This window comes from Capra hircus, chromosome 6 (genome assembly GCF_001704415.2).
Source record: "Capra hircus breed San Clemente chromosome 6, ASM170441v1, whole genome shotgun sequence".
NCBI classification, from domain to species: domain Eukaryota; kingdom Metazoa; phylum Chordata; class Mammalia; order Artiodactyla; family Bovidae; genus Capra; species Capra hircus.
Window position 1 is genome coordinate 116,834,267 of NC_030813.1, and position 24,967 is coordinate 116,859,233.

Consider the following 24,967-nt stretch of genomic DNA (forward strand, 5'->3'; position numbering starts at 1 on the left):
AAGGGATTAGGCGTGAGAGAGGCTGTGGAAGGGACGGGAGCTGATTGGGAGCAATCAGATCAGCTGAGCGGCTGCTGCAGGGCTCAGAGCCCGAGCTGGGGTGGCTGGCGCCTGGCGGGCGGCAGCGCTGGGGGTCCCCTCTGGAGGGAGGGCTGCTGAGAAATTAAGATGACGATTTACGTATCATAGAAGCCACCATTTCAAAGTGCCCAGTTTAGTGGTTTTTAGTACGATCACAAGGCTCTGCAGCCATCATTCCTGTCTCATTTCTGGGACGTTGCGTCACCCAAAAAGAAAGCCCATCTCCACAGCAGTCAGTCCCTGTCCCCTCCGCCTCCCCCAGCCCCTGGCAACCCCTGACCTGCTTCTGTCTCTACGGCGCTGCCAGTGCTGGATGTTTCTTACGAACGGAATCATTCACATGGGGCCTTTGTGTCAGATGTTATTCACTTAGTGTAACAGACTGGACTTTGAATTGCACTTTCCTCTGTAGTATTCAGTCAAATCACTAGTAAGAAAGGCATCGATAGCTTTTTTCTAAGGTATGGACTGTGTAGTGGGGAACTATCAGGCCTTGCTGTCCCTAACCAAGCAGGACTTTTTTTTTGGCCACGCCACACAACTTGAGGAATCTTAGCTCCCCGACTAGGGACTGAACCCGGGCCCTTGCCATTTGTGAAAATGCTGAATCCTGACCACTGGGCTGTCAGAGAATCCCCGCAGCCAGGACTTTTATTTTCAAACTATGTCTGAAACATAATTCCAAAGTGATGTAGGCATTTCTGTTCCTTCTCTGAGGAAAGAGGATCTCTCCAAAGGAGCTCCAGTCTGCTAGGAACACTCACATTAGTCTAGCCCTTGGCTAAACTTGAAGAGCCGCCGATGCGGGATCAGCAGACCTGGCTCTGCCCGGCCCTTACTCCTGTGTTCCTGCCGCGGGGCCGCCTCTGGGCCTCGGTTCTGCGTCCTGCGCAGGCCGTGCAGGCCTGGACTCGGGATGTGTGTGTGACAGGACCCGTGGGCAAGAACGGTGAGGCAAGTGCGAGGCGGGTGGTTGTCTTCAGTTCCTGGGGTGGCCCAGGGCTTCTCTTGTGCAGCCTCAACCTGGAATCAAATTGTCCACGCTTCATCTTAAAATACATAATTCTGAAGATGCGAATTTAGATGAAACAGCTTGGTTCCTGTCTTCAGAATTATTTCTTCGATAATAAGTTTGATTGTACCGTGCTGTACTAGGGCCTCCCTGGTGGCTCAGGCGGTAAAGAATCTGCCTGTAGTGTGGGAGACCCAAGTTCGGTCCCTGAGTCAGGAAGATCCCCTTGTGAAGGGAATGGGAACCGACTCGAGTATTCCTGCCTGGAGAATTCCCATGGACAGAGGAGCCTGGCGGGCTACAGTCCATGGGGTCGCAGAGTCGGATGCGACTAAGTGACTTAACACTTTCACTTACTGTGATGTAGAGACCTTGATTTTCATAGGTCCCTCCTTAAAGATGACAGCCACAATGGTATCGTCTCTCACCTCAAGCCAAACATCCTGGGGTGTGAAGTCAGTGGGCCTTAGGATGCATTACTATGAACAAAACTAGTAGAGGTGATGGAATTCCAGCTGAGCTATTTCAAATCCTAAAAGATGATGCTGTTAAAGTGCTGCACTCAATATGCCATCAAATTTGCAAAACTCAGCAGTGGCCACAGGGTTGGAGAAGGTCAGTTTTCTTTCCAGTCCCAAAGAAAGGCAATGCCAAAGAATGTTCATCTTACTGCACAATTGCACTCATTTCACACGCTAGCAAGGTAATGCTCAAAATCCTTCAAGCTGGGCTTAAGCAGTACATAGACTGAGAACTTCCAGGTGTACAAGATGGATTTAGAAAAGGCAGAGGAACCGGAGATCAAATTGCCAACGTTCATTGGATCATAGAGAAAGCAAGGGAATTCTAAGGAAAAAATCTTCTTCATTGGCTATACAAAAGCCTTTGATTGTGCGGATCCCAACAAACTGTGGAAAATCCTTAAAGAGATAGGAATACCAGACCACCTGACCTGCCTCCTGAGAAACCTGTGTGCAGGTCAAGAAGCAACAGTTAGAACTGGACATGGAACAGTGGACTGGTTCCAGATTGGGAAGGGAGTACGTCAAAGCTGTATATTGTCACTCTGCTTGTTTAATTTGTATGCAGAGCACATCATGCGCAATGCCAGGCTGCATGCATCGCAAGCTGGAATCAAGACTGCCGGGAGAAACACCAACAGCCTCAGATATGCAGATGGACACCCACCCTGAGGGCTTCCTTGTGGCTCAGCTGGTGAAGAACCTGCCTGCAGTGCGGGAGACCTGGCTTCCATCCCTGGGTTGGGAAGATCCCCTGGAAAAGGGAAAGGTTACCCACTCCAGTATTCTGGCCTGGAGAACCCCATGGACTGTGGAGTCCATGGAGTCGCAAAGAGTCCGACACGACTGAGTGACTTTCACGCAACACCGTAATGGCAGAAAATGAAGAGGAACTAAGGAGCCTTGTGATGAGGGTGAAAGAGGAGAGTGAAAAAGCTGGTTTAAAACTCAACATTCAGAAAACTAAGATCATGGTATCTGGTCCCATCGCTTCTTGGCAAATAGATGGGGAAACAATGGAAACAGTGACAGACTTTATTTTCTTGGACTCTAAAATCACTGCATATGGTGATTGCAGCCACAAAATTAAAAGATGCTTGCTCCTTAAAGAAAAGCTATGAAAAACCTAGACAGTGTGTTAAAAATCAGAGACGTTATTTTGTCGACAAAGGTCCATCTAGTCAAAGCTATGGTTTCTCCAGTAGTTGTATGGATGTGAGAGCTCGACCGTAAAGAAGGCTGAGAGTGTAAGAATTGATGCTTTTGAACTGTGGTGCTGGAGAAGACTCTTGAGAATCCCTTGGACTGCAAGGAGATCAGTCCATCCTAAAGGAAATCAGTCTTGAATATTCATTGGAAGGACTGATGCTGAAGCTGAAGCTCCAATAGTTTGGCCACCTGATGTATGTGAAGAGTTGACTCACTGGAAAAGATCCCGATGCTGGGAAGGATTGAGGATGAGATGGTTGGATGGCATCACCAACTCAATGGACACGAGTTTGAGCGAGCTCCGGGAGATCGTGAAGGACAGAGAAGTCTGGCGTGCTGCAGTCCATGGGATCATAAGGAGTCAGGGGTAACTTAGTGACTGGACGACAACCACCGCCTTACAGACCTGTGTTTGTGCACAGGTTGCATCATTGCATAGTTAGAGGGCATGACAGTGGTTTGTCTTGATTTTGAAGGTGGAGTTTATGAAAAATGACTGAAAAGTCAGGACAGCTCTTACCCTGTCTTTCCAGTTCTCACCTTGTTCCTCCAGTTCCTGCCGAGATCAGGGCGATTCCATGTCAATCACTTCGATTTCCATACTTACACCTTCCATACAAGCAGTCAGTCTGACATATCAGTTCAACAATTAAATCTGATTAAATCTCATGGGGGAATGAAATCGTTGTCGTTTTCTTAAAACACCAAGTTGTTTATTGGACAGAATAAGATGGGAAGGAGGTGTTTCAGGAGGGCACCAGTGAGGCGTTTCCAGGGGCCAGAGTTCCCCGCAGGTTCCAGTACTGGCCTGGGGAAGTTGCCTGAGACCAGGCTGTCCTGGGCCTGGTTAAGCCTCCCGGCGTTTGCGCCACGGGGGGGTGTTTGTTGCTTTTGCAGCTGTGTTGCTGCTCTGACGTCCCTCAGGGCATGCTATTGGATGGATTTTTTTTTTTTTTTTCAGTTTTCTGATATTTTTGGCTAACGTCTCTGTGTTGGGGTGTCTGAGGATGAAGTTTGGTCCTCAGACTTTAAAATACCCACTTTAAAATGTGGATATTCTTCAGTGTGATAGGAGATTTTGTTGGATAGTTATTTAGGTAGCAGTCAGATAGCTTGTTTTTATGTTCCTCACCCAAGATAGGTGCGTGCGTGCGTGCCTGCTCAGTTGTGTCCGACGCTTCGTGACCCCACGGACCGTAGCCCGCCAGGCTCCTCTGTCCATGGAGTTATCTAGGCGAGAATACAGGAGTGGTTGCCGTTTCCTCCTCCAGGGGATCTTCTCTCCCCAGGGATCAAACCACACCTCTTGCTTCTCCTGCGTTAACAGGTGGATTCTTTACTACTAGCACCACCTAGTCATTATTGTTTCAATTTTAATATAAGATCAGTAACCACTGAAGACCGTCTATCTGTCTACCTGAAGAATTTTATGATTTTAGAGCTACCTGTTGAGTGCAGAAAAGACTAAAATTCAATCAGGGCAGATGTTTTCCCCCTCAAATCGGTGTGGATTGCTAGGAAGTGATTTTCGATGAGTTCGAAGAGATCTGAATCGTGCGCTTTCTTCGTAGCTGACCGTGATGGGACGTGTACTCACTGTTTCTGGCAGTAAGGTGGTGACAGTTAGGGTCACAGGCGGGCCGTCACTGACGTCTCGGTCACATCTGTGGGCTGCCGCTCAGACTCCGCAAGCTGCTTGAGCTCAGTCCTGTGGGACTGCTCCTCACGGTCTCTCTTGTTTTAAGCTTTGCTGTTTCTACTTCTTTCCATCTCTTGGTTTTGGACACTCCGGTTTAACATAATCATCATTTATCTTCCGAATCCTGTTTGTAACACCGACTTAGGACTTCAGATTTGTTTCCCTGTGTATCTAACCTACTCTTTGGGCTTCCCCTGTGGCTGAGCTGGTGAGGAACCGCCTGCAGTGCGGGAGGCCTGTGTTCAGTGCCTGGGTGGGGAAGACCCCCTGGAGGAGGGAAAGGCTGCCCACTCCGGTATCCTGGCCTGGAGAGCCCCGTGGACTGAGTCCCTGGGGTCGCCGCTCCTTTGCTCTCTGTGAACCACCTGTCCAGTGTAGGTGCTGTGCTGAGTGCCCGTGGGAGTCACGATGTGGCCCTTGCTCTCAGTGAGTCTGTCATCCCTGGAGAGGTAACCGTGGGAACGGTTACTTCCAAAGAGAGTGATGCAGGTGCCGGCTCAGGGCAGGGCCTGGGGCAGGAGCTGCGGGGGAATAGGGCAGGCTTCCCCGCTGGCTCAGCGGTAAAGAATCCGCCTGCAATGCAAGAGAGGGAGATGCAGGTTTGATCCCCGGGTCAGGAAGATCCCCTGGAGACAGGAGATGGCTGTCTGCTCCAGTATTCTTGTCTGGAAAACCCCATGGACAGAAGAACTTGGTGGCTACAGTCCATGGGGTTGCAAAGAGTCGGACAAGACACAGACACACACAGACACACAGACACATGCACAGACACACAGACACACACACAGACACAGACATGCAGACACACACAGACATACACAAACACAAACACACACAGACACACACACAGAGACACACACACAGACACACACACAGACACACACACACAGACACACACACACAGAGACACACACACAGACACAGACACACACACACAGACACACAGACACACACACAGAGACACACACAGACACAGACACACACAGACACATAGACACACACACACAGAGACACACACAGACACAGACACACACACAGACAGACACACAGACACACAGACACATACACAGACTCACACACACAGACACAGACACACACAGACACATAGACACACAGACATACACGCAGACACACAGAGACACACACAGACACACAGACAGACACACACTCAGACACAGACGCACACACAGAGACACACACACACTCTCTCTCTCTCTCTCTCTCTCTCTCTCTCTCTCTCTCTCACTTTACCTCTGTCCCCACAGGGAGCTCAGAGGAGGAGCTAGACCGGAGCAGGCAGCAGAGGAATGCGCTTTTCTTCGGTGGTGAGATCAGTGTTCGGCCTTCGCTGTTTCGCTCGTTTCATTAACTTTGCCCCGGTTTTAGCTGGGGGCCTCCGGCGCAGCACACGCGGGGCTTAAGGGAATCAGGCAGCGGGTTCAGAAAGCTGTGTCATTGTTTGGTACCTGTGTTCTTGTGGCCTAGTCCACACATGAGGAGAGAGACACAGGTCCTTTTACAGCTTGAATCTGTGTGGGTCACTTTTCTGCTGTGACAGCCGTAAGTCGCGAGGTGGCTCAGTTCAGTGCTTGTCAGCTGTTTCTGGGTGCCGCCCCCAGGAGTTGTCTCAGAGCCCAGGGTAAGAGGCTGCCCACAGAGGGGCCGCTGCCTGTAGAGCCGGGAGACCCGGGGAATGCAGCCCATTCAAGGCTTTCGGCAGATTTTCACTTTGGAAAGGAGCCGTGGAGAAGAGTTTGCCTCCTGACATATTGGGAGAGGTCAGTGTTCTTTAATTGCCTTGATGACTTAAGGTCTTCAACTAGGTGAGCTGCTGTAATTGAGACTTTAATGTTGTGGCTCAAAGAAGAGAGCATTTAAGCTCTCATAGTGCTTTCTTTTTCAAATTGAGGTATGATGTATACGTACACACGTGCGCGCACACACACAGTTGCTGTTGTTCACCCCCTCAGTCATGTCTGGCTCATTGCAACCCCATGGACTGCAGCACCCCAGGCTTCCCTGCCCTTCCCGATCTCCCAGAGTTTGTTTGCTCAAACTCATGTCCATTGAGTCAGTGATGCCATCCAACCATCTCATCCTCTGTCACCCCCTTCTCCTGCCTTCAGTCTTTCTCAGCATAAGGGTCTTTTCTTAAGAGTTAGCTCTTCACATCACGTGGCCAAAGTATTGGAGCTTCAGCATCATTTCAGTTCAGTTGCTCAGTCGTGTCCCACTCTTTGTGACCCCGTGGACTACAGCACGCCAGGCTTCCCTGTCCATCACCCACTCGCAGTTTACTCAAACCCATGTCCATTGAGTTGGTGATGCCATCCAAACATCTCATCCTCTGTCGTCCCCTTCTCCTCCTGCCCGCAATCTTTCCCAATCTTTCCTGAGTCTCTCCCATCAGGAAGCTTCCATAAGCCTCTTATCCTTATCTGTCAGAGGGCAGACAGAATGAAAACCACAATCACAGAAAACTAACCAGTCTGATCACATGGCCCACAGCCTTGTCTAACTCAGTGAAACTGTGAGCCATGCCGTGTGGGGCCAAATGAGACGGACAGGTCATGGTGGAGAGTTCTGACAAATTTGGCCCACTGGAGAAGGGAATGGAAAACCACTTCAGCATTCCTGCCTTGAGAACCCCATGGACAGCATGAAAAGGCAGCTTGAGCATCAGTCCTTCCAATGAATATTCAGAGTTGATTTCCTTTAGGATTGACTGGGTGGATCTCCTTGCAGTCCAAGGGACTCTCAAGAGTCCTCTAACACCACAGTTCAAAGGCATCAATTCTTTGGCACTCATCCTTCTTTATGGTCCAGCTTTCACATCCATACCTGCCCACTGGAAAAACCATAGCCTTGACTAGATGGACCTTTGTTGGTAAAGGAATGTCTCTGCTTTTTAATATGCTGTCTAGGTTGGTCATAGCTTTTCTTCCAAGGAGCAAGCATCTTTTAATTTCGTGGCTGCAGTCACCATCTGCAGTGATTTTGGAGCCCAAGAAAATAAAGTCTGTCACTGTTTCCATCTTTTCCCCATCTATTTGCCATGAAGTGAAGTGATGCTATGATCTTAGTTTTCTGAATATTGAGTTTTAAACCAGCTTTTCACTCTCCCCTTTCACCTTTATCACGAGACTCTTTAGTTCCTCTTCACTTTCTGCCATTAGGGTAGTGTCATCTGCGTATCTGAGGTTATTTATATTTTTCCTGGCAATCTTGATTCCAGTTTGTGCTTCACCCAGCCTGGTATTTCGCATGATGTACTCTGCATAGGAGTTAAATAAGCAAGGTGGCAGTATACAGTCTTGACGTACTCCTTTCCCAATTTTGATCCCAGTTCACTCATCAGTACCTTTTTTGGTGTGCTCTCCTCCCCTTCCAGGCCTTGGTAAATTTCACATCAGTTTCCATTCCCTCAAAGGCAAAGACTGTGTGGCATAAGTTGAATCATCCGTCTGTGCCTTGAAGCGGATGCCTTGAGCCTCATCCTCGTGTGTGTCAGCTGCTTGCTTCTCTCGCCGCCAGGCCGTGTTCCATCACTCCGCTGCGCTGTTTGCCCACTGGGACATGTGGCTTGTTTCCGTCCCCGCACTGTTGAAGCGAGTGACTCCGGAGGGCGGGGCTGGGGGGCCTCTGCCTCCTGTGGTCACTTGGGACCCAGGCTCCCTCCATCCTGTCACCCTGCAGCTTTCTTGTTGTCTTTGGCTGTATGTTCAAAAACTGGGTGTTAGAAGTGTCTGTTCCAGTTGGGGGAAGCTAAAAGGAGGGGGTGGTGCCCTGGGCAAGCCACGGGGCAGAAGCTCCAGCTGCTACTTGGTTCCCGTTTCGTTTGCAAGAACAGAGTCACTCGTCTCTGCCTGGCTGCAGGGAAGCTGGGCCGTGGGACTTCTCAGCAGGAAGCTTGTGTCTGAGAAGGGAAGCACGGTGTTTTGGTGGGTGACCGGCAGCCCGCAGCACAGCTCATCAGCGAGTCTCTTTCAGGAACGAGACCAGTGGGGGACGTGGTCACCTGTCTACGTGGTGAGAGGCCCGCTGGCTGGTCACGGGGGCCCCTCTCCACACGCCATGGGCTTGGCCTCGCATCCGGGCCTGCCTTTCCTGCCCCTGGGCCCTGCCTTTCCTTCCCCTGGGCCCTGCCTTTCCTTCCCCTGGGCCCTGCCTCTCCTTCCCCTGGGCCCTGCCTTTCCTGCCCCTGGGCCCTGCCTTTCCTTCCCCTGGACCCGGCCTTTCCTGCCCCTGGGCCCTGCCTTTCCTGCCCCTGGGCCCTGCCTTTCCTTCCCCTGGGCCCTGCCTTTCCGCTTTGGAGACTCTTCCTTGTCCACGTTCTTGCCTGGCCACGCCTGAGGTGCCTTTTGAGGATGTGTCTTTCTTGGTTTGCGCAGTTGGAAGAGTCTGTTCCTTCACGTGTAGTGTTTTGGAGCCTGCAGTTGCGTTAGGGATTAAGCGGAGGTGCTGGTCAGTTAGTACTCTAATCTCTCCGGCGCTCTGTGTAGAATTGCCTCAGAAGCATAGTAGTCCTCTGGTCTCAGTGTCTCCAGTTTGCACCATGTCCTGTAGCTGTCAGACCCTTGGATCCCTTTTTCGGATGTGGTCATCAAGCCTGATTTATTTTTCGCTTCCTCTTTGGATCATGCCCGTCTTCTGTATTTCTCTGGTGCATACCTCAGAGACCTCTGAAGTCCTCAGTTTGGGTGAGAAGCGGGCACCTTTTATCTCATCTTCTTGACCAGTCTGTTTGTCTCCTTTTTAACATTTGGGCTGAAAAATCTTACTAGGAGGCTTTTGAGAAAGGCTCTGGGCAGGGTGCTTGTTAGTAGCCATTTGGGGGTATGGGAGCCATTAGCCATCGTGTTAGTACATTCTCTGATGCTTACCGTGTGAGGCCGTGTGGTTTTGCGCGGGGGCCACCGCGCAGGGGAGGCCTTACACTGTCGCACTGAGTTGACGCTGCCTCTGTCCGCGCGATCCTGGGTGAGCCCTGTTGGCGCCGCCGCTTCTGCTACAGCAGAGAAGGCAGGCGTGTTAGTGGCGCCCCTGGCTTCTCTGTAGAGCCCGGTCTGTAGGGGCCCGGGGTTCAGCCCACCCCCGCCTCTCTGACCTCAGGGCACCCTGCCCCGGCTCGGGGTGCCCGGCTTTCCTCCCTGGAGTCAGGAAGCTCTGTTGAGTGAGTGAGTTAATGAGTGAGAGAATGCCACGTAGAAGCTGAAGGAGTGGACAGCACTAACTGCCTTTCCTCTTTTTTTCCCTTTTCAGAAAGAAAGAGCTCTCAGCCACCAAGAAAGACCGCGTGAACCACTGTCTGACAATCTGTGAAAGCATCGTCGCGCAGGCTCTCAGGTAGCCGCACTCCGACCTGCCTAGAGAAGACAGAACACGTCCCTGTCTGCATTCTGAACGGGCTAGGCTGTTCTTCGTTGCCCCAGTTGTTTGGGAACCTTTACGGCACCCCTCCCCCTTCCGGCTGTGGATACGGAGGATTTCCAGACACTGTACTGAGAGAGACTTCCTTGTAATCTCACACTGTGTCGTTGCAGCCATTAGGATAACCGAACAGCACATTTGTGTCTTGCTTATTGCGGTGGTAGGAGCAGGAGCCTGCCCGGTTACCGGGGTCTCGTGATGGATTTTCTTTGGCGCGCTCTCTGTCCGCCCTGTGGGGGTGCTCCCTGCTCATCACAGCTGTGGGGGACGGTGGGGTCATGGGCCCTGACTGGGGCCCGCCTCCCTGGCCCGTCGTTCCTCTGGGTGAGCAGGCGGCACCTTCTCGTGGAGCCTGTTTGCTGGCTCTCCCCGTTCTCCTTGCTGCTGGCTGGCTGGCTGTCTGTCTGAGCTCCTCGCACCTGTGGGTGGCAGGAACTTTAAGCCTGTCTCTGAGTGAGCAGGACACGGGTGTGCTTACGGCTTCTGAGCTCCGTCACTCAGATGGGACGTGGGAAATGCTTCTCTTGGCATAAATCGTGCGTTTTACTCTCCTGTTGGGAAGGGCTCTTTGTAGTCTCTTAGGAGAACCTCTAAGAATAATCACCTTGCTTTTTGTGCTGACAGAACTTTGGTGAGTCATTTATTTTTGGTGGCACCTCGCCACGTGTGTCTTATGCGTTTGCAGTGGTTTCATGTAGAGCATTTCATTTTAGTTGAACTCAGTGCCATTTTGAAAGACAGTGTATGATGACTGTTTTATCTGATTTGTAGAAATACTGTGGGAAGAAACGAAGTGACAAGTGAGACTATGTGCTGGAAATAAAAATACAAAAATTCTCAGTTAGCATGCTGTTGTGGACAACAGTACTAAGTAAAAGTAGGGGGAAAGGTTTGGATTCTGGCTCCACCCCATATAAGCCAGGTGGCTTCAGACAAGGCTGACCCCGTCTTTGATGTGTAAACGCGGTGTTCAGGGCTCTTGTGGGAGGAGCGACACCGTAAGACGCTGTTGAGAGCTGCGTGAAAGTGCCCGTGAGCTCCTGCAAGGCAGAAATCCGTCCCGTGGTGCATGCTGCCCTGCACGCCGCCGTTACTCTTGTGTGTGAACGCCTGGCAGGCCCCCGGGGCCTGCTGCTGCCCTAGCACAGCTGCGCTCACCTGACTTCCAGCATCTGGGTCTCAGGAAGCAGCACCTCACACTGAAAGATTATGGACCCAGAAAATAGACCTTTTCCATCCTGAGTGCTTCATATGAGCCTTATTCTTAGTTTGCTTCTTGATAATTCCCAATGGAATTGATGGAATGTTGGCTTAGATTCACACGTGTGTGTGGGTGTGTGTGTGAGTGAGTGTGTTCAATTGCTCAGTCACGTTTGACTGTTCGCGACCCTGTGGACTGCAGCCCACCAGGCTCCTCTTATCCGTGTAATTTTTCAGGCAGGAATACTGGAGCAGACGCCGCTTCCCTCCTCCAGTGGATCTTCCCCACCCAGGAGTGGGACCTGCATCTCTGTGTCTTCTGCAGTGGGCAGACAGAGTCTTTACCACCAGCAGTGGCCCCCACTCCAGTGCTCTTGCCTGGAAAATCCCAGGGACGGAGGAGCCTGGGGGGCTGCAGTCCATGGGGTCGCCAAGAATCAGACATGACTGAGTGACTTCATTTTCACTTCTCACTTTCATGCACTGGAGAAGGAAATGGCAACCCACTCCAGGGTTCTTGCCTGGAGTATCCCAGGGACGGGGGAGCCTGGTGGGCTGCCGTCTGTGGGGTCGCACAGAGTCGGACACGACTGAAGCGACTCAGCAGCAGCAGCAGCAGCAGCACCACCACCACCTGGGAAGTCCGCTGAGACATGTTAAGACTGGTGTGTGGTTGTTTGCCGTCGTGAATCGCGGCAGTAGCTGTTAATAGCCCCACGTCTGTGTGCCTGTTGTGTCTGTACTGAGTGATGCTGATGGTCTTCACGCTGCTTGTTCTACGTAGGATCATATTAACGGGATATTTTTTGGACCCAGAGAGGCTGTCTTTGGTCGCGTCAGATCAGAGAACGTGTTTGTTTAAGATGCTCTCCATACTTTTCAGAAAGTTTGGACTGTAGTGCTGAAGTGGCTCTTCTGCATACATTCAGTGACTCAGGAAGTTGGGTGGCTGGCGTTCCCTGTGGTCTCTCGCCTGCTGTGACTGGTCTCTGGCGCATTCCTTAGCTTCTGCCACGCACTGATGTTGTCTCTCGGGGCTTATTCCAAGCAGCTGCTCGAGTCCGTGAGGTGTGCTGTGACTCAGCCTACTTCGGCTCTCAATTTGGTGGTCTCTCCTGCTGCTTCCTAGATCCGTACGAACATCAGAATCACCCAGAAAATTTGTTAGAAATACAGGAATGAAGATAACCTCACTGCCTTCTTTCCCCAGCACTCTTTATGTTTTCTGTCCAGTGGAGGGTGAGGATTCATTTTTAACTAGTTTCCTTTTGGGAGGAACTTGACACCCTCATCTAAACAAATGTACTTGATAAGGTGATTGGGTAAAAATAAGTGTACAGGAATCTATAGATTTCCCATTCCCGTATATTAGCGTAAACCTGTTAGAAAACATAATGCTTCAAGATCCAGTTCCCAGTAGCACCAGCATATAATATTTCAAGGAACTGACGAGAGAGACGCAGGAACTATGGAAGGACTGTGTGGACGTCCCTGAAAGGGACAGGTCAGCGTGGGGACAGTTCCTTATCATAAAGTTGAACTTTCTCTAAATTAATTCACAGATTTAAAATGAGCTTGATCAGAATTCTAGTAGAGATATTTTTGAACTTGTTCATCTACAAGAATAAATACATCGGTTTTAACAAGGAAAATCTGAAACTATCAGTAATCGGTGAGACCTGGTGTTCATGACATTAAATAGCTGTTAGACATTAGAGAAGGAACAGAATAGGAAGTGGGAAGTGTGTGTGTGTGTGTGTGTGTGTGTGTGTGTGTGTGCAGATATGAATTCATGATAAAGGTAGCATCTTGTATTAGTGTGGAAGTGCTGGATTATCGAACCAGTTGACTATTTAGGGGAATGTTCTTCATATTGCAGGCAAACATAAATGCCAGATTAATTACCTAAATGTACGAGAGTGAAATCAGTACTACAAAAAGAACATTTAATCTTAGTCTGTGGAATGCTTACAACATAAAGGGGAAAAAGTGTTTTATCTAGAATATAGTTCAGTATGTCAAAATCTACTTTAAACTGAAACTTAAATGCAGCTTGGGGAAAGTGTTGATGGCGTATGTATCAAAGGTTTAATAGCTTGTATAGAGAGAGATTGTGAATCATTAAGAAAAAGGCTGACTTTCTAATAGGAAAACTGGCAAAACTATGAATGGGCAGTTTGGAAAAGAAGAAATGTAACTGAGCCAGTAACCGTAATAGCTAACACTTATTTCATGCTTCCTGTGGAAAAATGCTCAGATTCACTAGTAATCACTGGAATGAGGCTAAAACAAAAATCAGAACATTTCTTTTTTACCTGTTATATTTACAGACATTAAAAAATACTCAGGATTTTGTCAGAGATGATACAACTTTTTTAAAAAGGCAACTTGGGTGATTTCACTGGTGGTCCAGGGGCTAAGACTCTGTGCTGCCGATGCAGGGGGCCCAGGTTCGATTCCTGGTCAGGGAACTAGATCCCGTGTGCTGCAACTAAGACTCAGCACAGCCAAATAAATAAATATTAAAAAAAGGAGAGGCAGTTTGGCCTGTTGGATTTAGGCATTTTGCTTCGGGAGCTTCTCCTTAGGAGAGTGTCCAGTGACGCTGGTGCAGTGCTGGCCAGCCCGTGAAACAGTGAAAGGTAATCTTCATGGCTTCCCTACGGGGGGATTGGAAAACTCGGTACGCTTACGGAACGGAATATTAGTTAACTTTATTAAAGATGATTTATAGATCTGTGACTAGGTGATATAATAATATGATAAAAATTAAATTTAAAAATTGCAAAGGACTTTTGCTTCTGACCAAGATGGTTAGATGGCATCACCGACTCAATGGACATGAGTTTGAGCAAACTCTGGGAGAGAGTGGAGGACAGGGGAGCCTGGTGTTCCGCAGTCCCCGGGGTTGCAAAGAGTCGGACACGACTGAGCGCCTGAACAACAACGACAGGTTCATCATATTCCACAGAATGAGCGCATCTCCACACTTTGTGGTTCGCCCTCGGTAGCCCAAGGCCACCATGGGGGCGCTCCTCCCAGCTCCGAGCTTGCAGGCCCCGCCAGGCTCTGAGGTTGCAAAGACACGACTGAGCGACTTTCACTTTCACTTGATGGTAATAGCCGCTTCCATCTGTTCAGGGCCAACATGGTGAGCCTGTTTCCATTGTCTTACTGGTAACCTATGTGAATCCTTATGTTTAAAATGTATTTTTGTAGGCAGCAAATATTGGGTCTTCTCATTTGATCTGAAACTCTTCCACATTTCCTGTCGTTATCGATATAACTAGGTTATTTTTTACTTTCTTGGCTTCAGCGGGTCTCAGCTGCAGCGTGCAGGCTCTTCACTGTGGCAGTCGGGCTTAGCTGTCCTGCAACACGTGGGATCCTAGCTTCCTGACCAGGGACTGAACCCACGTCCCCTGCGTTAGAAGGCGGACTCTCCATCGCCGGACCACCAGAAAAGTCCCTGAAGCTGGGTTTGAATCTGCCGCTGTGCTGTGACGGCCCTGTTTGGCCCATATGCTCTTCATTTGCCCTTTTCCCTGTGTTTGCCTTTGGATTAAATGTTGCTTGGGTCAGCTTCAGTTATTGTTCTCACCGTTGGTCATGTTTCCCTGCTTCTTGGCATTCCTGACCATTTCTGATCAGATCCCAGACCTTCTGTCTTGCTGGGTGCTATACACTTTTGAAATCTGACGTTCTTGAAGCTTGCCCTGGAATGCAGCTATGTTGCTCTGAAGGACTAGGACCATCCTGCGTTCTGCCTGCAGGCAGGATCAGAATAGCGTCTCACCTAGGCTGAGCTTAGCCCTGTTGTGAAGGCAAACCTTTCTGAGCAGCCGACCCAAGGCGCCAGAAGGATGAGGTTTCCCCCCTGGCTGGAAGAGCAGGAGCTCTTCCCACACTTGGAGTTTCAGCACCTGCTTCCTCCAGCCCCTTCAGCTGACTCTACCGCAGTCCCAGCCACTCTGCAGCAAGACTCAGCTGAGACCTGAGGGCCACGTGGGTCTCAGGGTCTCTCTGTGCAGCTTGCCCCTCTCTGGTCTTCCCCCATGGGCCCAGCCACCCTGCCTCCTGAGGCATCAGCTCTGTCTCCCAGTCTCAGCAATCGTGGGCTCTCCCAGGTTTCCCCTCTTCATGTCCTCACTGGGAAACCCCCTCCAGGCAGTCATCTGGGAAAATCCTGAGGCTCATCGCAGTAGCTTTCCATTTATCCAGAGATGCCTAATACCTGATGCCTTGAAAACCACAGTTCCATGCATTTTATCATTATTGGCTGCTTTAGGCAGGAGGGAAACCCCGTCCTTGTCACTTGTTCAGCCGCTAAGTCATGTCTGACTCTTTGTGACCCCGTGGACTGCAGCACGCCAGGCTCCCCTGTCCCCTGATGCAGTTATTGGAGAATGTCTTAAAAGCATGGTTAGAAGTTGTATATAAGCCCACTTCTTTTCTTTTTTAAGAATTGGGATAGGACAGGCGCGCGACACCGTGAGCCTGGCTTGATTCGCTTGCGTCGCGCACTGCGGCAGTAGTGGTAGCCGGCACCTGTGTCGTGTCGTCGTCATCCCGTTTTGTATGTTGACAGCAGTAAAGAACTAGTCTCTTAGCAACTTTGACGTTTAAAATGCAGTGTTGCTGACTGCAGGCACTAAGCTGTGCGTCAGAGCTCCAGGTTATCTCCTAGTTACAAGTAAGCCTGCTTTTTCAGCTGTGAATTTTATGGAATCTCTATACTAGTATTTCTGTCTCCTTCTCTCTCTCTCTCTTTTAAAGATGCATTTAATCACTTAGTTTTGGCCGTGCTGGGTCTCCCTTCCTTCTTGGGCATCCCTTGTTGCTGCGCTCGGGCTCAGTGTCGTGGTGCACGGGCTTAGCTGTCCCAGTGGCATGTAGGAGCCTCCCAATCTTCCCGGACCAGGGAGCGAACTTGTGTCCCCTGCATTGGCAGGTGATGCTTAACCACTGGGCCACCACGGACCCCCCCAAATAAAATATTTCTGATGAAAACTTTGTGTCTGAATTCAGATGTGGTGTAAAAAAAGATTGTTCTTTAGCACACTAATTTTTTCATGTTGATTACATGTTGAAGTAGTATTTTTGATACATTGGCTTAAATGAAATATATTATTAAAATGAATTTTATCTGTGTGTCTAACATGCTTTTTCTGTTCCAGAACCCCACACAGGATACCAGAAACTTAACTGCGTTTCATCGTCCTGTCTCCTCTTGGCTGTGACAGTCTTTCTTCTTTTTTCACTTAGAAATTCTCCAGAATTTCAGAAACTTCTGGGCATCGCTATGGAACTTTTTCTGCTGTGCAGTGATGACGCGGAGTCAGATGTCAGGATGGTGGCTGACGAATGCCTCAACAAAGTCATAAAAGTAAGCACCCCCTGGACGGCGTCCTCTGAGACGCGGTCACTGTGGCTAAGAGGAGGAACCGTAGCTTGGCATCCTTTTGGTCTGAGCAACGGAGTCCTGTAGGGCGGCTGCGCTTCCTGAGCTAATAGTGTGGGGTCTGGAGGCACTCCAGTGTCTGCTAGGGTGCTGCCTGTACCTGCCCACTCAGAGGGCACGGGCTTCCTCTCATGCCTGCGCAGGGCGTAGGGCAGGGATGGGCGCTGACAGGGACCACTGGGGACCCTTGGGCCGAGTGTCACTCTGCTGAGAAACTGCGAGACCCCGAGACGGCAAGGGGCCGGGCAGTGGGGTCCGCCGTTGATGTCTTTGTCCCCCAAGTCCTGGGTCAGGCAGGACTGTTCACAGGGAAGGACGTGCCTTCTCTGGTCACTTGGCTGGTGTTCTGGCTGGAGTTGGTTTTAGATAGGAGATAGGAGTTCCCAGAAAAGGTTGGTGAAGCCAGAAAGCCAGAGCCACCTGGGTGGGAGGTGAGGTGGGGAGTGCGGGGGACGCCTGCCCTCTTTGCTCAGGCTTTCCCGGTGCAGAGTCTGTGCCCGGGATCCCCGCAGCTTTAATCCCCTTTGCCCTTTTCCTGCTCTCTGCTGGTGTTGAAGATGAAGCTCTTCTTTCCTAATTCTTGCTGCCTTGGGAAGCGGCCCTTGTTCTCCCCGCTCTGCCCTTCTCGTTCATGCCCCCAGCCATCCTGGGGGTTCCGCTGACACTGCGCTCCTGCCGTCAGATAATGCGAGTCTCAGATGCGGAGCATGTTTGTCCGGAAATGGCTGAATGCGTGGTGTGAGCTCTGAGCTGGGAGATGTTGGCAGCTCATCACCGCAGCCTGGAGGCGGAGGTGGTTTCTGTCTGGGGAGGCAGAGGAGGCTCCCCGGAGGTGGTGGCAATTAGGTGAATGAGAAGATTCAGGACCTTCTCTTTTTGTGGCTCACTGTGTGGCATGAGCGATCTTGGCTTCCCCAGCCAGGGCTTGAACCTGTGCCCCGCTGCAGTAGAAGCAAGGAGTGCTCTAGGGACACCCGTAGGGCCTTCTTACCCCTTGCAGACGCACAGAGGAGGGGGCCTCTGCCAGGGCGTGGGAGACGCTGAGGATCAGTTCAAGGGGCTTGCACTTTATTCGGCGGAGAATGAAGAAAGGGAAGAGCTCTCGAAGATTTGTAACCGGGTAGTTCAAGTAGCCAGGTGGCGCCTTGTAGCCTGCTTTGGACAGGAGAGAGACTGTCCAGAATCCGGGAGGGCGGCTCGGTGTCCAGGGAAGAGGGGGGCCCCTGAGCCAGTAGGAGGTGCTGGGGTGCGAGTGAGGAGCAGGGGCCAGGCTGTCACGGGGCTGGCCCTGGCGGCTGTGTGTCCCTGGTGTGGGGGTGGGGATGGGAGCAGGGAGGGTCGGGGGGCACATTAGCATCGCCAGTGAGTGAGCGCCGTTGACTGCTGTTTCACGGCTTTGGAGTGTACTTTTCTCTTGTAATAAAATCCATTTGACGTTAGTTTATAGAGCATTTATAAAGTGAAACAGAACTCGGATATGCCTTCTACTTTTACTGGCCAAGCAGTGTTTTACTATATGCTTGTCCGTTTTGATGTGCTCGTTTAAGGGATTGTAGTCCAAACTGAAACAGTAGAATTAGAATTTTAAAATATCGGAGGCATTGTTCAGAACCTCCCAGAATATGACCCTGTTCTGATTTTCAAGCTTGCTGAGCCACTGTGACTTTTGCAAAGACCAGTTGGTCTACAGATGTCACGTGCTTATATCACAGGAAGGGCAGAGGGCTTTTCTGTGGAGGTTTGGGTGCATCTTCCCTAGCTTCTTCAGGCTTCGTCACGTCTTTCCTCGCTTCTTGTAGCCAGGCCATTGGCAGCGCCGTTTCAGAGGAGCGGGCTCTCGCGGCTGAGCGCGGGGCCCGGCGGCCTTTCCGCCTTGGGAGCCTTCTGCAGCACGGACTCTGGGTCCCTGCTGGTGGCTGCCGTCAGCCGTTGTCGCTGGGTTACAGTTGCCCGTGTGGCTGTTTTGTTGGTGTGACCTGTAATCGAGCAACAGGGGCAGGGCTCTGAGGAGCCTGTGGTTCCAGCAGATTTGTGTGTCGCTGGGGCCCTGAGGTGGGGAGCACCTGTGCATCGCGGGAGGACCAGACCTTTGGGAAGGATGCGGCTTCTGCGTGGAGAGGAGTGTTCCCATGCCAGAATCAGGGCTCTGACCTTGGGTATCCACCTCCTGCCCTGCTGGCTTTGCAGACTCCAGGCCATTGCTCATGTTGGATCATCATTAAAAATGATGATTAAAGAATGTGCTTTAATGATTAAAAGATGTACTTTAATTGAACATGAGAGCTTTAGAGTGAATTTGAACTATTTGCCATTTAATTTTGATATTATGTAGTATTCGATTGAAAGAATATTCTTTTCCTTCCCTTTTAAATATTATAGTGAACGACCTGTGTCTAGTTGGCAGCTTCCTGCATACATGTACTCCTTTCCTGATGAGCAAGTTTCCAGCTTAGGTGCTGTTATATTCTCCTTTGCGTCAAAATTGGTTTCAGTCGCCTTCAGATTCCTGTAGAGCTGCTACGTTGCTGCCGCTCAGTCGCTTGGTCGAGTCCGACCCTTGCGGCCCCGTGGACCGCAGCACGCCAGGCCTCCCTGCCCTCCACCGTCCCTCTTGGAACTGCTCGTAGAACGTATCTTCCGTGACAGATCTCCTGTGTTTTGTTGTAGGCTTTGATGGATTCTAATCTTCCGAGGTTGCAGCTAGAACTCTATAAGGAAATTAAAAAGGTGGGTTTTTGTTTTTCATTATTGAAAAAAGTCTGTTGATCCACTGTATTGAGCAGTGTATGAAATTTTCTTTTATTTGATAAGTGAAAATGTGAGAAGGAGACAAATGCTGTTTGGTAAAGTAGACTCTGTTGTTTTACTTTTCCTCAGAAAGTTGCTCCTCGTTACTTATTAGATGAGATGGGACTTAAAATGGTAGTTTTAAGAAAAAAATCTTTATAATTTCATCCCATTAAGCCTTGAAATCTCAAGAGCAGGTGCACTGAGTGGCCTTTTCTCTAGAGACGGGAGCGAGCAGCGAGAGGCGCCCCTGAGTGAGGGCCCGCTGGCGCCGCTGTCCCGGCCCCTCCGCCTGACTCTCCTCTTCTCCGCAGAACGGCGCCCCGCGGAGCCTGCGCGCTGCCCTCTGGAGGTTTGCCGAGCTGGCTCACCTGGTCCGGCCTCAGAAATGCAGGTGAAGTGGATGCTCTGGGTCATCGCTGTTACTGCGGTTTTGGTTTTGGTCGGGGCGGCTCTGCTCAAAAGCCGCTCCCCTGGAGGCCTTCCCCGCCCCGCTGCCTGAAGCCGCCCGCCTCCTCCCGCCGCAGCCCCGTGTCCGCTCCTGTCCTCACAGCCGCCGAGGCTCAGAAGCGCCCGCACACGGGTTCGTTTTCTGCCCCTCCCTCCCCGAGGGACGCAGGAGCCAGCGTCCCGGCGCAGCGGGCGTCCCTGTCGCCCTGCCGGGGCCCAGCCCGCTGCCGGGGTCTGCTGGGGCAGGAGACGCTGGTCGGCGGGCGCAGACTGCGTGCCGCCTCCCTGCTGCTCGTGGCGATTACAGAAAACCATGTCTTTGTCTATCACATGGGTTAGAAATGCGCAGTGTGAAGAAAGTTTTGACTGATTCATACAACTGTATCTTTTTCTTTAGTTCATTAGTTTGCTTTAATTGGAGGACAATTCCCTTACAATGTTGCGGTGGTTTTTGCCATATGTCGACATGAATCACCCACGGGTGCACGTGTCCCCCATCCTGAACCCCCCTCCCCCCTCCCTCCCCGCCCGTCCCGTGGGTTGTCCCAGAGCACCGGCTTTGAGCGCCCTGCTTCACGCATCGAACTTGCCCCCGTCATCTGTTTTCACATGTGGTAATGTACGTGTTTCAGCTATACATGATTCTCTCAAACCATCCCACCCTCGCCTTCTCCCATATAGTCCAAAAGTCTGCTCTCTACATCTGTGTCTCTCTTTCTTAATGGATTGAAAGCCAAAGGGAGGACCACAGGTTTAGCTCCTTTCTCGTCTCTGTGTCCGCAAGACGTGCTGACGTCCGTGGATGCCTTGGTTCCCTGCAGAACCGGTGGAGTGGCAGAAACCCTCTCCTTTGACACCAAACAGTGACCTGTTCCACGGGGTCAGAGTGTGATGCGAGTCTTACACGACTGTGGACGCACAGTCACTGGGAAATCTCTCTGTATCACCTTGCTCCTTCACTGTCCTTAGTTTGAAAACTTCTTATTAACACATGTCTGAAGCAATACATCCCAGGTTTTCCACATAGAAGCCAAAGTGACCTTAAAACTGTGATTGGGTCATGCCATTCCCGTACTTGAACTTGCCACTCGTTTCCCACGGCTGTTCAGAGAAGTCCAGGCTCCGTACGAGGCCCAGGGAGACCTGGCCCCGGAGCCCCGTCCCCTCAGACACTGCTGCCTCACTGACCCCCGTGGCTTCTCTGCAGAGTCGAGCGTGTGTTCTTCTGATGTCTGGCATGCTCTCCCCGTGGGTCATCCATCTCTTTCTCAGAGGGTGGTTCCCTCCCTGTGCGGTCCCAGGGGTGCCCCCTCCCAGGGGTGCGCCTGCTTGCTGCCTGTCTCTGCCTCTAGAGGGCGCCCCGCCTGCGCCCAGCGTGCCCGCGGCTTCAGTGCGCCGGTCCTGGGACTGCTGCCCTCCAGCCCTGGCTGCTCTCTCAGGGGTGGGGCTTCTCACCAAGGCCTTACTCAATGTGGATGCTCAGAGAAACACTGTGCGGTCCTCCCTGTTCAAGAAAGCTCCATTCTCATTTCTTAGTGCTTTCTTTCTGTTACTTTCTAATCTAAAATCTGACTGTTTTAATGGCTATAATAATTTACTGCAGAGAATTTTTAAAACAAGCTATTGATTCGTCTGCACTGAGTCTTCCCGCTGAGGTTTGTTTATTCTCCAGGAAGGACACCGGCTTTTGCCTAACAGGCCCTGAGCTGGTCGCTCGTGTTCCTCATTGAGGTGGACCTGGGAGAGTAACAGGTGCTCCTCTCCCGCCGCAGGCCGTACCTGGTGAACCTGTTGCCCTGCCTGACGCGCACAAGCAAGAGACCCGAGGAGTCCGTCCAGGAGACGCTGGCTGCAGCGATCCCTAAAATTATGGCTTCTTTTGGCAACTTTGCAAACGACAACGAGATTAAGGTATGAGTGTTGCCTCAAGTCACAGGCGTGTGAATGAGTCTTAGTGGGAGTCGCGCTTTTGCACAGATAGGCATTTGAGAGTGCGTTATAATTTGGATTATAATTCTTGAATTCTTAAAGGCATACAAAGGGCCTCTTTCCCCTTCTGCCTTCTTATTGTGGGGTGAAAAGTTGAGCAGGGAGACAGTTTATAGAAGCAAGTTTAAAAGGCATTTTGCCAGAGCAGACTGGTTTTGGTGTCCAGGCTTGATTGCCTAGCCTGACTGAGGCCAAGTGGCGGCCCCTGAACCGCAGGCAGAGCCGGCACCCCAACGGCGTCCTCTGGGCGTGCGTGCCCGCGGCTGGGGCGCCACTCAGCCTCCTGTTTGTCTGCGCCGCAGCGGCAGTCTTCAGCCCCTCTCTCGCGTCCTGCCCGTTGTGTCCTGGCACACGCTCTGAGGGTTGCCAAGAGCCCTGGCCTTCTCCTCTTAGTGGGCCAGTCCTGTGCCAGAGTTCTCTCGGTACTTTCCTCTACATTTCTAAACGGCGTGCCCACATCGCAGGTTGGGGCTTTCACGCATGCATCTCACAGTGGAGAAGATGCGTGTGGCTCCAGCCCCTCCTCCGTCTTTTCACCGTGGTGAAGCGCGTGTTCGATGTGCACGTTGCTGTCCTGAGTTGTGGTCACAGCTAGTCCTGCTCTGGGCTGTGCTTGTTTCTCTGTATAGCGTTGCGGTGTTTCTGGGGTCAGCAGTTGCCTCTTTTTCATATGCTCATTGCTCTCTGGCGTGCTCCACCTTGTCATGCCTTCTGCTGGCGCTCAGCAGAAGCTTGCAAGCGTGTCTCTGCGCTTGTGCGCGCGATGGCTGATTAACCAGCCCTGGCTCCTCCCCTGGCCGTTGTGGGTCCTCCGGCCGCCACTGCAGCCTGGTGGGCTCCTTGGGTCTGTCCTACAATGTCTTGGCCTCCATCAGAGGCCTGCTTGCCCCGCCGGGTCCCCGTCTCTCTAGGCTTACTGCTGGAGAGGGGCTGTGCGGACAGTCTCACTGGTCAGAAGGCAGACTTTCCCTCAGCTTCTCTCTTGTCTCTGTGCTGGTATCTGTCCTCTGCTCTGGCGGCCTCTCCAGGACCCCGCCCCTGTGGGAGATGGGGAGCGGCGCCCACATCCCGAGCCGTCTGGGCGGGAGGGGGCCACGGCAGTCCGCCTGGGAGCAGCCCGGTGCGCGGCTGTCTGTCCCCAGGCCCAGGCCATGCTCACGGGTCTCTGGGCCCCCGCACGAGCTCTCCATAGAGCTCTGTGGCTGGGCTTGCTTTGGGCGGTGGCTTCTTCCCAGCCCCTAAACAGGCTCGTTCCGGAGCGCCTTCCGGGGGCCGCTGCTCACTCAGTTTCCTCTTGTTTGCCACCCAGCTTCCTCATTTGCGAATGCCTCTCGTCTGCCATTGCCCCCGTCCTGCTCTTTTCACCCTTGTGAGTTCACGCCTGTGACACCTTGTGCCCAGGTTCCTGTGGGGTGTCTGCGCGGTAGAGGTCCACGGGTCTGACCCAGCATGTTTGATCAGAAGCTGCTGACGGGGCTCTGCTGTGTTAGGTGTGGAGACTCTCGGGCTTTTCTTTGGCTGACGTGGAACGCAGACACAGCACGTGGGCGACACGTGCCTCCTCAGCTGGGGCCACAGAGCGAGCCCGTGCTTGCGCCACTGCCCGGGTCTGCACGCGCAACATTAGCGGCACCGGCGGCCTCTGCCAGCCCTCCCTGTCTGCGTTCCCTCCTTCCTCCCCAGGACTGGTCACACTGGCCTGGCGTCTAATGCCAGAGGATCTGTCTTTAAATTGTAGCCGTAGAGGACCTTACGGTGTGTAAGTCACAGCGTGTAAGCCGCGGCCGTGGAGGGCCTTGTGGTGTGTAAGCATGTAAGTCACAGCGTGTAAGCCACGGCCGTGGAGGACCTTACGGTGTGTAAGCGTGTAAGTCACAGCGTGTAAGCCACGGCCGTGGAGGACCTTACGGTGTGTAAGCGTGTAAGTCACAGCGTGTAAGCCACGGCCGTGGAGGACCTTACGGTGTGTAAGCGTGTAAGTCACAGCGTGTAAGCCACGGCCGTGGAGGACCTTACGGTGTGTAAGCGTGTAAGTCACAGCGTGTAAGCCGCGGCCGTGGAGGACCTTACGGTGTGTAAGCGTGTAAGTCACAGCGTGTAAGCTGCGGCCGTGGAGGGCCTTACGGTGTGTAAGCGTGTAAGTCGCAGCGTGTAAGCCGCGGCCGTGGAGGGCCTTGCGGTGTGTAAGCGTGTAAGCCGCGGTCGTGGAGGGCCTGGGGCATGTGCTCTCTGGGTCCGGTCCCCTCTGCGTGGCACTCAACTTGTAAGAGCCCTCCCTGTCGCCGTGCGTGTCACTGGATCTTGTGGTTTCTGGAGCTGCGGGCGTTCCCTTGGGTGAGTGTGCCGCAGCCGGCCCTTTTACCGCATCCGGGCCCTGGACCGGGGGTCATCTGAGTGCTGGTGTCCCGAACGCTGCCGCGCCGTCCTTGCGCAGGTCTCCTGGAGCACGGGTCGTGACACCTGGAACCGCAGCTGTCGGGTGTGAGTGTGGATGCTTCCGCTTCGGCAGACACCGCAGAGAGCTGTGCCAAGCACTGTGCCAGCTCACAGCTCGTCATCGGTGGCGCGGGCGATCGCGGCAGCTCCCTGTGCCGCCGGGCTGGAGCGTCAGCGCTTTTCGGTGGCGTCACCTGCTGAGTGCACTCTGCTGCTGCGTTTGGTTGAGCTTCCGTTTCCATTCCCTGAAGTGCTCTTGGCTCCAAAGTGTGGCTTTCGTGTCTCTTTCCTTTTGACGTGCTCTTACGTACACGTCCTGTCTGTGTCTGGAAGACTGGAGCTGTCTTACCCTACTGTCTATTGCGCTTCCTCCTCCGCGTGAGAAGACCTTTAAGGATGGTGCGGGGACCTCCCTCCAGCTGCCTTTACAAGGCTTTCTCAGGACTGTGGGATTTGGACCCAAGAACGCTGCCTGGAGCTTGCAGATTCCGCTTTATTATTGTTCCAGACTTGAGGTTCAGTGTGGGCTGACACGTCCTAGTGACGTTTAGTCTTCATTCTGCGTAGAAGTGTGGGCTGGTCAGGATGAGTCTCAGCTTACTGTTTCCATGATGATGTGTGTGTGATCTCACTGAAGGGAGTTCTTTAAGATGCTCTCTGTTTGGAGCTCAGAGTGTGTCAGAAATAGGTTG

The 24,967-nt window shown here is 52.1% G+C and overlaps 1 protein-coding gene across 4 annotated transcripts in view; it reads left to right on the forward strand.

Moving 5' to 3' along the window:
• HTT (huntingtin) overlaps window positions 1-24,967 on the forward strand; it is a gene marked incomplete at its 3' end in the record, with an annotated part of 114,816 nt that overhangs the window by 8,045 nt on the left and 81,804 nt on the right. For all 4 annotated transcript variants that reach the window (XM_018049859.1, XM_018049861.1, XM_018049862.1 and 1 more), the window contains 5 exon segments: window positions 9,785-9,868; window positions 16,418-16,538; window positions 19,281-19,340; window positions 19,715-19,794; window positions 21,623-21,761. In XM_018049859.1, coding sequence (XP_017905348.1) covers window positions 9,785-9,868; window positions 16,418-16,538; window positions 19,281-19,340; window positions 19,715-19,794; window positions 21,623-21,761 — 484 coding nt within the window.